Source organism: Diabrotica virgifera, chromosome 2 (genome assembly GCF_917563875.1).
Source record: "Diabrotica virgifera virgifera chromosome 2, PGI_DIABVI_V3a".
NCBI classification, from domain to species: domain Eukaryota; kingdom Metazoa; phylum Arthropoda; class Insecta; order Coleoptera; family Chrysomelidae; genus Diabrotica; species Diabrotica virgifera.
In genome coordinates, this window is record NC_065444.1 from 179,175,972 (window position 1) to 179,189,585 (window position 13,614).

Consider the following 13,614-nt stretch of genomic DNA (forward strand, 5'->3'; position numbering starts at 1 on the left):
GCTTTAATTTGTAGGTTATTCGTAGTTCTTTAAGCCAAATAATAATTGCAACAAAAATTACGTGAAATTTTATTAGGTGAAAATATTCAATCATAAATAATTTTTCGAAAATAAATACATATTAATCTCGACTGACCCTTAATTTATTAATACTGTATGTTTAATATTAATAAAAACATACAATATTCTATCTAGTTGGCTATGACTTTGACACTAAATATGCTTAAACATTTGCTATGCTTAAACATTCTACTATTTTTGAAGTTCAAGTTGCTTTGCTACCATTGCTAATATGAATTTTTCTAATGAGGAACTGATTCAGATGTTTTTTTGTTTTAGGAGAGCATAACAAATAAAAATGTGCTACTATGTATGTAGCAATAAGAATTTATGATCAGCAATTCCATGATAGATAAATGACAACCAAAAAGAGAAACTTTTCAAAATTTACTAGAGCGGTTTCCCCGAACTGGAAGTTTAGATTACGAGAAATCTGATCGAACAAAAACTATTTTAAATGATTAAAATGAATTAAATGTTAGTGTCACTGAGGATCTGCATAATAGTATGAACGTTCTCGTAATCTAAGTGTCTAGTACGTCGCAACTATTCTAGTAAACTTTGAAAAGTTTCTCTTCTAAACTTTGAAAAGTTTCTCTTCTTGGCTGTCATCTATCAGGGAGATGCAGATGATAAATTCTTATTGCTAGTAGTACATTTTTGTTAAACTCTCCTAAAACAAAAACTTTATTAATCAGTTCCCCATTAGAAGAATTTATATTATTAATGGTAACAAAAGCAACTGGAACTATAAAAATAATATAATGTCTAATGTTTAATCAAGTTTAGTGTCAAAGCCATAGCCAACTGGGTAGAATATGGTTTGTCTTTATTTAAATGGTTTAATGAAATCGTTTACTTAATATTTTATGCACCAACATCTTAACAACGTAGGCATTTTGGTATCTTGTCCAATATTAATAAATTAAGGATCATTCTAGATTAACATGTAGTTATTTTCAAAAAATTATTTATGATTGATTATTTTCACGGCAAACTTAATAAAATTTCACTTAATTTTGGTTGCAACTAATGTTTGGCTTAAAGAACTACGAATACCATACAAATTAAAGCTGTTAGGTATAGGGAATGCTTAAGAAATAAAAAGTACTATAAAATATCATTTCATTGCAATACTAAAATACAGGGTGTTCCATTTAAGAAAACTCAGATAATACTCATTCCGATTTTCGACCAAGCCTGTATACTAAAATTAAACATTTCGCTATGTTAATAATTTTTAATAATAATAGACTATATTAAAAATTACTTGAACATAAATGGAGTTTTTGATATCAAATCAGGACAATTCTACAGGGTGTGAAGTTTGCTACAAAATCTATAAAAAACCGTAATTATATTTTAAACTGCCCTGTATAATATTACAAAACCTCATATTTTAAGAAAGAAGACATCGAGCAGAATCCAAATATAAAAATGTACAGGGTGTCCCATTTAAAAAAACGAAGTTACATTCAACTTTCGGTATAACTGGAAGTAGCAAAGAGACCAAAATATTTTCATTAAATAGTTCATACCTCAATACCCCTGTATTCCAATTCTCATGATTCTCTTACCTTTAATTCTCGAGATATTTCTAATAGGCCCTGTATCTGCCTCACCCTGTATATACCAAAAATCAAATAAAAATTGACCTGTCTCTGGATTTATTTCCAAAATCTCCAACTCCAACTCCAACCTTTACGTGCTCACTGTGTATCGATCCCACCAGAAATATTATTACCCACTTTTTGCATAATGGTTTTTTTGACAATAATTACCTAAACACAATCACTTCAGATCATAATAGTTATTTATGATATACGCTGTGAGCTCGTACGTAGAGGGGATATTTACAAATTCGTGAGCGCCAGTAGTGGCAAGTCTGTAAACGTTTACCGGAAATTTGACATAAATGTCAAAGTGATTAATTTAAAATTAAAAGTAAAAACATTAATTGTAAAAAATATTAGTTGGTCAAAGCTGTGGTATATATTTTTACCTTAAATATACTTACGTTTTAAATACTGAATTTAAGTTTTTTTAATGTCCCGTAATATCGTTGATTGAAATAAACGGTAATCTTAGCGCCATCTACACGATAATTGTGAAAGTATCCGAAGTAAGAAATTCATATTTGATCAATAGAACGTCAAAATGATTAGCAAAATCTTAAAAAGTCGAGTACACTTTAATTAATTTTTTGCGTTGTAAATAGTAAGCGATAACAATTAAATAATTAATTTAAAAATTACCGGTGAAAGTTGAATAAGTAATCCGCCAGGAGCGCCACCAGCGAAGCTCAGAGCCTATACGCTGTGAGCTTGTACGTAGAGGGGATATTTATAAATTCGTGAGCGCCAGTAGTGACAAGTCTGTAAACGTTTACCGGAAATTTGACATAAATGTCAAAGTGATTAATTTTAAATTAAAATTAAAAACATTAATTATAAAAAATATTAGTTGATCACAGCTGTGGTTTATATTTTTACCTTAAATATACTTACGTTTTAAATACTGAATTTGCGTTTTTTAATGTTCTGTAATATGTAATTATAAATTAATCTTGGTGCCATCTACATGATAATCGTGAAAGTATCCGAAGTAAGAAATTAATATTTCATCAATAGAACGTCAAAATGATTAGCAAAATCTTAAAAAAATCTATTACAATTTAATTACTTTTTAGCGTTGCAAATATTAAGCGATAACAATTAAATAATAAATTTAAAAATTACCGGTGAAAGTTGAATTAGTAACCGCTAGGAGCGACACCAGCGAAGCTCAGAACGTATAAGTGTTAAAAGTACACGTTTAAGGCGCAATTCACATGAGTGCCTTAAAAATGTACTTTTTAACACGCATATCATACAATATTTTTTCTACAAACGTAATTACAGCACAATATCCACAAAAACTGTTACTTGAACTTGACTGACATTCCATTTTTATATTTTTTTGACATTACATTAAAATTGAATATACGGTCAATACCAACTGCAGTGCCTTAAAATTTTTAAAGCACTAGTGTCTTAAGGTAGCATTTTTAACGCTCGTATGGAGTGATAACAATTGCATTTTTAACAAGGTTGTAGCAAATAGTTATTTATGATAAAAATGTTAAAAGTACACGTTTAAGACACGCATGTGAAAGTTTGCAGAATGAGCGAAGCGAGCTCTGCAATTCACATGAGTGCCTTAAAATGTACTTTTTAACACGCATATCATACAATATTTTTTCTACAAACGTAATTACAGGACAATATCTACAAAAACTTTTACTTGAACTTGACTGACATTCCATTTTTATATTTTTTTGACATTACACCAAAATTGCCTATACGGTCAATACGAACTGCAGTGCCATAAAAATTTTAAAGCACTAGTGCCTTACAGTAACATTTTTAACGCTCGTATGGAGTGCTAAAAATTGATTTTTAACACGGTTGTAGAAAATAGTTATTTACGATATAATTGTTAAAAGTACACGTTTAAGGTACGCATGTGAAAGTTTGCAGAATGAGCAATAGAGAGTTCTGCAATTCACATGAGTGCCTTAAAAATGTACTTTTTAACACGCATATCATACCATATTTTTTCTACAAACGTAATTACAGCACAATATCCACAAAAACTTTTACTTGAACTTGACTGACATTCCACTTTTATATTTTTTTGACATTACATTAAAATTGAATATACGGTCAATACCAACTGCAGTGCCTTAAAATTTTTAAAGCACTAGTGCCTTAAGGTAGCATTTTTAACGCTCGTATGGAGTGCTAACAATTGCATTTTTAACACGGTTGTAGCAAATAGTTATTTATGATATAAATGTTAAAAGTACACGTTTAAGACACGCATGTGAAAGTTTGCAGAATGAGCGAAGCGAGTTCTGCAATTCACATGAGTACCTTAAAATGTACTTTTTAACACGCATATCATACAATATTTTTTCTACAAACGTAATTACAGGACAATATCTACAAAAACTTTTACTTGAACTTGACTTACATTCCATTCTTATATTTTTTGACATTACACCAAAATTAAAGTAATATTTTTAACGCTCGTATGAAGTGCTAAAAATTGCATTTTTAACACGGTTGTAGAAAAACACCTTTAAACTTTTTAACAATACTTTATTTTTAATTCGTTTATACCACTTTTATTATATTTCATTGCAAGTTGTATTTGTTTTTACCTAAGGTAAAATGAACTACACTTATTGCACATATCTTCCCATAAACAGCAGCAGACCGTTATGAGAGATATAAAAGAGGAATGGGTGATCAGCATTGAATGTTTGTGTAGCCTTCAGAAATTCAGCAGAGTATCCCACTGGAATTACTGGAATAAAATAAATTATACTTTACTACATATTAAATGAAAAAGAAAATACACATTTTTGGCAAATATTATTGTTTCTAACATACAGTGCACTGGAATAAGTGTTAACATCGAAATTTACGCGATCCCTCTTCAGGTGACAGGCATAAATTTGATTTTTTTAAATGGGAAAGTACATTATGTGACACCCCATTTAAAAGCTTTTGAAATACTGACTACAAAAATGTATAATACTTTAATCCTTTTTGAGAGCGTAGGCACAAAATTTCGGTCGAATTCTTTTTAAATGTATTTATCTTTTACGAATCCTGAGAAAAATAATAAGTATTTTTGACAAATTTAAACGTGGAATAAAAGATTACAAGGGTTGAGGGTAGAAAGTCTCTGAGAAATTCTATAATGTTTATTTTAATAAATTACAGGGGTGAAAATATGAGAAAATTGAGTGTGATTTTTAATATCAAATATATCATTAAAAAAAACTTTTTGTTTATTTTAACGAACTTTCAGCCCTCGGTGATAATGTAGTCTTTCATTCTGCGTTAAAATTTTTCAAACATTCTTATTATTTTTCTCAAAATTCGAAAAAAATTAATGCATTTAAAAATAATTCGACCGAAATTTTGCGCCTACGCTCTCAAAAAGAATTTAAGTGTTATACATTTTTGTAATCAGTATTTCAAAATCTTTTATATGAGGTGTCACATGTTGTACTTTCCCATTTAAAAAATCAAAGTCATGCCTGTCACCTGAAGAGGGATCGCGTAAATTTCGAAACCTTGATGCTTAAATATACTTTGATTATTTTAAAAATCGACCTGTCTGAGCGTTTTGCTTATTTGCTAAAAATAAATAAGTTAATAGGGGGTAACACTTATTCCAGCGCACATGTATGTTTTCGTTAATTGCCATTTAACCATTATATCACTATGGGTCGGTTTCACCAACAAAAAATAAATCAGTGAATAGTTATTCGTCGAATAAGATTTATTAGTCGATTAAATTTTATTGCGTTTCAATAACTACTTGTAATCCTCAGTTAGTTATTCGTCAAATAAGTTCAAAGTATAATGATTTTCCACAGACTGTACTCGTTGACACAAGCGAATGACAGTTCTTCTTCCTAATATTAGTTTGTTGGCCTCCACCTCTTCGGTGTTTTGCCAAGCACATTGCATTATTTTCCACTGTAATCCCACGTGACCTCTGGTTGGCACATAAACTAACAAAGAGGTTATGTTTGTAGGTATCTATTTTTCAATGATTTTTCATTGTTTATAATCATCGTATTTTGTCTATTTTGGATTTCGTTTCCTGTTTTTGTGAACTTTATAAACTTAACCACAATGCAAAGTGATTATTTAAGGAAATTATTATTGGAAACTTCAGATGTTGCGAGAAAGGTAGGCGAAATAATTTTTATTTCCTGTTCATTTTGTCCCGTTATTTATCAATAATGATGAATTTTGCAAGCAATAACATTATTTCTTTTATTGTTTTAGATATTTATTGAAGCTGAAAATAATTGGGGATTTAGATCCATACCCAATTCAGTCAGAATTGGATTTTACAGTTAAGTGCAGTCCATCAAGTTACTATTATAGATATTTATACATATTTGGTGGAGTCTCACAGTTGCTACTCTAAGCAGCAGATGAAAGCATACAAAAGCCTTCAGGCACATAAATATTTTACAGCTGGATTTGTTATGAATGGAGTAAAAATTGTTAATGATTTCCTGATTTCCATATTATTGTAGGAAAGGTATGCCTTTATTTTATTTATTCACCATTAAGAAATATATGGATAACAGTATTAGTAAATTGGAAAAGACTGCAAGACTTGTACACACTTCTGAATAGGTCAAAACGGCAAACAGGTGTATGTTTTCAAAAAACTTTTTTTTTTTTAAAAAACTTTACACACTATTAAAAGTTTTTTGAAAACATACACCTGTTTGCCGTTTTGACCAGTATTAGTGTCTTTTGGATAAATTGGTTCTAAATATTAGATTTATTTACGTTTATATATCTGTATGAAACCAGACATATCGTCGTCCTAATCTGTAAACTGCGAACTCCATAATTCTCTGAAAATGATTTATTACTGCCATCTATTTGAATTACTGTCATGATTGTTCTAAAATTATATTGTATGAATGTCTGATTTTAAATAAAATATTCTCAATCATTGTAAAGAATGCAAATACTCTAATAAAAATTAATTTTTGTAGTTAAAGAATTTCCAAAAAAATAAAATATTTTTTTTAGGTGAAGCATTTGCAAAAAGCTAATGCTAAACGACTAAATGCTTGGGTGGGGTGATAGCCAGTTCTGATGACATAGCAAATGCACATTGTATGCATATGGCTAAAGTATGCCCAGGGCAAGACAGATGAAGAAGAACCCAATGCATGTACATTTACAGCTACATGGTTTGGAGATAGCAACATATGCATTCTCTGATGAAAAACTAATGAGTTTTGAAACTGTTCGGTCAGAGTGCTTGTTGCGCTCACTAAACGAACTGAAATATGAGATGGCTTTGGCATTGTGTTGCAGCGATATGAAAACGGTTATTCATTTTTAATTATAATGTACTTCTTCATCATGAGTAATTATGTATTGGTCTTTTAAATGTGTATTTATTTTTGTAATTAGTATCAACTTGTAATGATAATGTACATTTATCGTTTAAGGTATGACTATGTTTTGACTCTAAAATAAATGTTTTAAAAATCGAATCCTGCCTCTTTCTGTTAGTAACTACCCATGGATATCACAAATTGTGCTTACTGATAGGTTTGTTCGTAGAATGATCAGCAACTCTTGCCAACCATCAGACACATGTGCATTCTTAGTCTATGAATGATAACTATTAACTGCACAACGCTAACTGTTAACTTCTCATGCATCTGATGGTTGGCAGCAGTTGCTAATCGTTTGTGTCGTACTACGAACAAACCTATTAAGCCGGACTCAAACAACTTGTGTACTTGGCGAATAATCGTCACTTGCGTATAGTGGCAATGCTGTGTGAGCGGGTTACTAGTACAATTATTGTGGTATTTGTCAAACACTAATAATAATAATGTTAATACTACTATTAATTGTCAAAGAATTGTTCTAGTAACCCTCCCAAAAGACATAGTAACGCAAGTAACGATTATTCGCCAAGTACACGAGTCGTTTGAGCCCGGCTTTAGGTCTGGATCCCGTGTACCAAAAAAATTGATTAATAGCAAGCTGAAAATTTGTTAATATCTTAACGGTGTCCAGTTGGACAAACTTTGATGTATTGTAACACTGGAACAGGGGTAGTTTTAATTGTGAAACAGTTTGGCCACTCAGATTTGGAACATCAGATTACGAAAACATCCCATATATTTTGTCAGACAGAACATCCAATTGATCTGTTACCCTGTCATTAAATTCTCGTGCAAAAATCAGACTGCTACTGCTGTTACTCACCAACATGATTCATGTAGTTTGACATGGTCTTCGTGTTCTACTAATTAAAATGCCCAGTTGGTGATTTTTTCACCAGTCTGGTTTTTGCATGAGAGTTTAATGAATTGGTAGCAAATCAATTGGAAGTTTTATCTGACAAATTACATAAACATTTTCGTAGTTTGACCTTTCAAATTTTTAACCTGTTCCACAGTTAAAACTTCCAGTGTTCCCATGCATCAAAGTTTGTGGGACTAGACACCGTTAAGCTATTAATAAATTTTCAGCTTGCTATTAATCAACTTTTTTTTGGTAGGCGGGATCCAGGTCTAATGGAATAAATAAATAACAAAACAAATTCCCTGTCAAAACTGCATTTATTTTAAATAGAATGAAAAACAAAATAATATTGTTTTAACAAAATAGGGGATACATGTTAAAATTTAGTATTAATAAAGTTTGTCACATTGGCCTAAAATTAATGTCACTAGTTATGTTAGTGTTACATATAAATAATTATTGTAATAATATTAATAAAAATCATAATTCCTAGCATGAGTGCGTCCTGTTTTTTGATAATTTAGTTAGGCGAGGAAACAAATGAGTTTCTAATAGGGCTTTTCATTGATTGTCATTTGTTTCGAGCTCCTGTTAGATGTTGTATAATCCGTGTATAATATTACTATACAAGGATTATACGACATATGACAGAAGCTCAAAACAAATGACTGTGAATGAAAAGCCCTATAGAGGGAGCACGAAAAAAATTAACATTATCCGATCAGCTCGACTTCCACAGTTCACTACTATACAACTTACAGGCATGTTTTCAGCACTTAAAATCACCAAAAACGAAAAGTTTATAAAATAATCAATCTAATGAATGTCTTTAAATATTATATTAAGCTCAAAATCACGACAAAAAACAAATTAAAATTAACAGTATTCTGATCAGTTGGACTTTCACAGTTCACTACTATACAAGTCACAGGCATGTTGTCAGCACTCAAAATCACCAAAACGTAAAGTTTATAAAATAATTAATCCAATGAATGTCTTTAAATACTATATTAAGCTCAAAATCACGACAAAAAACAAATTAAAATATTAAAATTAACATTATTCTGATCAGTTGGACTTTCACAGTTCACTACTATACAAGTCACAGGCATGTGTCAGCACTCAAAATTACCAAAAACGTAAAGTTTATAAAATAATTAATCTATGAATGTCTTTAAATACTATGTTAAGCTCAAAATCACGACAAAAAACTAATTAAAATTAACGTTATTCTGATCAGTTGGACTTACACTATTAGTTCCTATACAAGTGACAGGCATGTTGTCAGCAACACTTAAAATCATTTGATATAATTACGTTTACCTGTTATAAAACATTGTAGATAAATTCAAATTAAACTAATGAATTTTCTTTATTATTGATATTTAAAGTGAGGTTAGCTGTCAACTTATTCTAAGAATAAATATTTATCTGCCCGATATTGGACTAATAACTTATTTGGAGTTTATTCATAGAATAAGTCTTATTTGACGTTGGTGAAACGGAGATATGTCAGTTTTATTGGTCGAATAACTTTATTCATTGAATAGACCGCTATTTGTCGATGGTGAAACCGGCCCTATATTTAGTAATTGACCTAGAACCAGTATTAGAAGGTGGAGTACCCCATTAAATTACGTACATTTTCTTGCTTTGCAAAGCGACAACGAACTCTTAGTACAACATTGATAAAAAAAATTTCTTTCTCATTGATATCAAATTGTTATACAGTGTGTCAATTTTAAAACTTACAATGGCTATATCTCACGAACAAAAGCTGAAAACGAAAAATGCTTGAAACCGTTTCTAGGATAGTAAGGGGGAACTAAAATGACATGAAAGAGAACTCACCCCCATCAACCCCCTAGGCCCCACCCACCACAACCAAAAAAGTTTAAATTGCAAACCCCTACTTGTGATACATCATTGAAAAGGCTATAAAAAATGCTATCCAATGGTATAAATAATAATTATACAGGATGAAGCAATAATTGTGAAACTTTGGCTTAAATGAAAAATTTAATGAGGTTTTGTTGAACTACAAATTTGATAAAAATGTCAATTAAGTAAATGTTCAAAGTGGGTTCCGTTGTTTTGTAAACAATAATACAGTCTATTTTCAAATTCTGCACGAAATTTGACAAATGTTTTTCTAGTAATAGGGCGACATGCTTGAGTAATTATTTCTCGCAATTTCCCAAGTGACGCAAGTTAAGTTTTATAAACAACTGATTTAAGGCAAAAATGGCAAATTAAGTTTTAATTAACAAACAAAAAGTACGAGCGGACACTTACCATTTAAAATAATAGTCCGGGAGATAGCATTACAAATACAAAAGTCATAGTAAGCCAGCTGATATTAACACCCTGTATAATTATTATTTATACCATTGGATAGTACTTTTTATAGTAGGATAGTATATTACTTTTTTCTATGGGGTTATCCTAAATCAGTTGTTTATAAAACTCAACTTGCTTCACTTGGGGAATTGCGAGAAAGAATTACTCAAGTATGTCGCCCTATTACTAGAACATTTGCTAAATTTCGTGCAGAATTTGAAAATAGGCTGTATTATTGTTTACCAAACAACGGAATTTACATTAAGTATTTACTTAATTGACATTTTTAATAAATTTGTAATTCAACAAAACCTCATTTAAGCCAAAGTTTCACAATTATTGCTTCACCCTGTATAATTATTATTTATACCATTGAATAGCATTTTTTATAGCCTTTTCAATGATGTATCACAAGTAGGGGTTTGCAATTTAAACTTTTTTGGTTGTGATGGGTGGGGCCTAGGGGGTTGATGGGAATGAGTTCTCTTTTATGTCAGTTTAGTTCCCCCCTACTATCCTAGAAACGGTTTCAAGCATTTTTCGATATCAGCTTTTGTTCGTGAGATATAGCCATTGTAAATTTTAAAATTGACACACTGTATACTATAGCACTAGTAAGAGATCCGGATCTAGGTCGAATAGAACTCAAAAAGGATATTGTTGTTAGACCAGTAAGGATCTATTTTTAGGTGGATGTGAGAGGTGGCATTCAGATTTTTGCGGATAAAGTTAGGTGATAACTTCGTTAATAATAATTGATGTATGCTTCTTCTGAAATATGCCCGGAACATTAATAAAAAAAATAAAATATTTAAAAATTTCAAAAAATTTCATTTTTTTCTACTTTTTTTGCTTATAACTTAAAAACTATTCATTTTAGGGAGCGTTCAAGTATTACGTAACGCAATTTTTGAAGATTTTTAACCCCCCCCCCCCCAACCTGCGTCACGTAGTACTTGAACGCTCCGTTAGAACGCTTCCACGAGAAAAAATTTTCCTGTAGTTGGCTGTATACCATTACAAAAACATAAAATCCTTAATAAAAGGTATATTTGTTAAAATCCCTATACAGGGCTACATCAAAGACATAACTAGTTTTCGATCGGTTGACCGATCATCATCAGTGTAATCTTAGAATCTACATGCTAACCACCAAAGTAAAAATATTTGGGTATAAACCCTTTATAATTGATCCGTCATAGGTATATATGAATTACAATTATAAAGGGTTTATACCCAAATATTTTTACTTTGGTGGTTAGCATGTAGATTTTAAGATTACATTGATGATGATCGGTCAACCGATCGAAAACTAGTTATGTCTTTGATGTAGCCTTGTATAGGGATTTTAACAAATATACCTTTTATAAAGGATTTTATGTTTTTGTAATGGTATACAGCCAACTACAGGAAAATTTTTTCTCGTGGAAAAGATAATTCAATTTTCTATCAGATGCGATTGGTTAAAAATATCTTAATTTATCACCCTTGCTACAAAATAGCAATAAATATAAAATAAGGGGGCCAAACAAGCTTGTCTTTATTCAATGATTTTCCATCACTTAGGTTACACTTGGAACCTTCCTGATTCGCTTAGAAAATTTTTGTAATGTGCTAAAATCGTACACCAAATTTCATTAAAAGTGACTTACTAGATTTTGCATAATAATTTTGCAACCTAAAGTTTTTTTCAAACATTAAAATTTTTTAAAATCTTGCACAACAAAAACTAGAACATACAAAGATTTGTCAATTTTTTTACATATATAAAGAAGTACTCTACCTATATAATGCACTTTACAGAATTGAAATCGGATTATTTAAGCAGCCTCAGCAATGTTTTAAAATTATAAACAATTTTTTGGCTTATAAACAAATTAGTGCTGTGGCCAGGAGGGGGCGCTACGGGCTCCTTTATTTAGATGGACTTACCCAAGTTTTTTATGTATTTTGACCCGTAGAACACGAATTTTTTGGGTAACTGTTGATCCGGATGTCGATAAGATTGTTATAAACAAAGAACTTGAGGAATTACATAACATCGATTTTTCGCAAAATAAAACATTTTTTTGTATTTCTTGGGTAATTCTAAGAAAAAAATGTTCTTACAAGTTTTTTTGTAGGATGCACAGTTTTCGAGATAAACGGTGGAACTTTAAAAAAATCGAGAAATTGCAATTTTTGAACGCGAATAACGTTTGATTAAAAAATAAAATAGCAATTCTGCTGACAGCATTTGAAAGTTTAAGTCAAATTATACCGGTTATAATTATTTGCATTGCTAAAAATTTATTTTTTTATTATTAAACAAAGCTATTTGTTTATAAGCCAAAAAATTGTTTATAAATTTAAAACATTGCTGAGACCCCTTAAATAATCCGATTTTAATTCTGTAAAGTGTGTTAGATAGGTAGAGCACCTCTTTATATGTAAAAAAATTAGCCAACTTCTAAATAGTCTACTTTTTGTTCAGAAAGGTTTTAAAAAATTTGAACTTTTTTAAAAACATTTAGATTGCAAGTTTATTATGCAAAATTTATTAGGTCGATTTTAATGAAATTTGGTACACGATATAAGTATGTTACAAAGAATTTCCTAAGCGAATTATTAAGGTTCCAGTTGCCACCAAAGTGGTTAAAAAATATTGAATAACAACAGACTTATTTTGACCCCTTATTTTGTATTTATTGCTATATTGCAGAAAAGGCGATACCTTAAGACATTTTTTACCAGTCGTATATCATACAAAATTATCTTTATTTAATTTCTCTACGACTTTGTTCCAAAACGAATCGTTTTAAAGTTATAAGCAAAGAAAGCAGAAAAAAATCGATGTTTTTCGAAATTTTTAAATATTTTAATTTTTTTATTAATGTTCTGGGCATATTTGAGAAGGAGCATAAGCAGTGGCGGCGCCTGGTGTAAAGTATTGGGGGTGCACACATAATATTAGGAGATAAAAAGCCCTTGAGGCCCTATTTCCCTAGGTAAAATTTTTAGAGTGTAGTCAAACTGTAAAAATCAAAGGACATTTTTAAAAAATTACAATTAATAATGTATTTTACTTACTTAAAATTATAATTTAGTGTTTAAAATTTACAAGCAAGTTTTGTAACGAAAGTCAAGTCGCCTGTTATTTTTTTAGATAAATTCTTCAATAACCAATTCAGTAAAATTTGAAATTTCTTAAATCATTTTTTTTAAAACATTGCGAGTGCCGTTAGCCGATCCTAGCCCATAGGAAAGTTTTGGTTTTGATAAGTTTCAATGCAGAGAAACATTGTTCTGTTTCTGCAGTTGTCTGCAGTTGACTGACATCGTAAAAAGTAATTGAAGAATTCAAATTATTTCAGAA

General features: G+C 30.4%; 1 protein-coding gene across 1 annotated transcript in view; it reads right to left on the reverse strand.

Moving 5' to 3' along the window:
- Positions 1-4,188: 4,188 nt before the first annotated feature.
- LOC114337261 (antichymotrypsin-2-like) overlaps positions 4,189-13,614 on the reverse strand; it is a 63,706-nt gene continuing 54,280 nt past the window's right edge. The window contains exon 4 of the mRNA XM_028287673.2: positions 4,189-4,410. Within this exon, the coding sequence (XP_028143474.1) occupies positions 4,286-4,410 (125 nt within the window). The 3' untranslated portion in view covers positions 4,189-4,285. The remainder of the gene's footprint in view (positions 4,411-13,614) is intronic.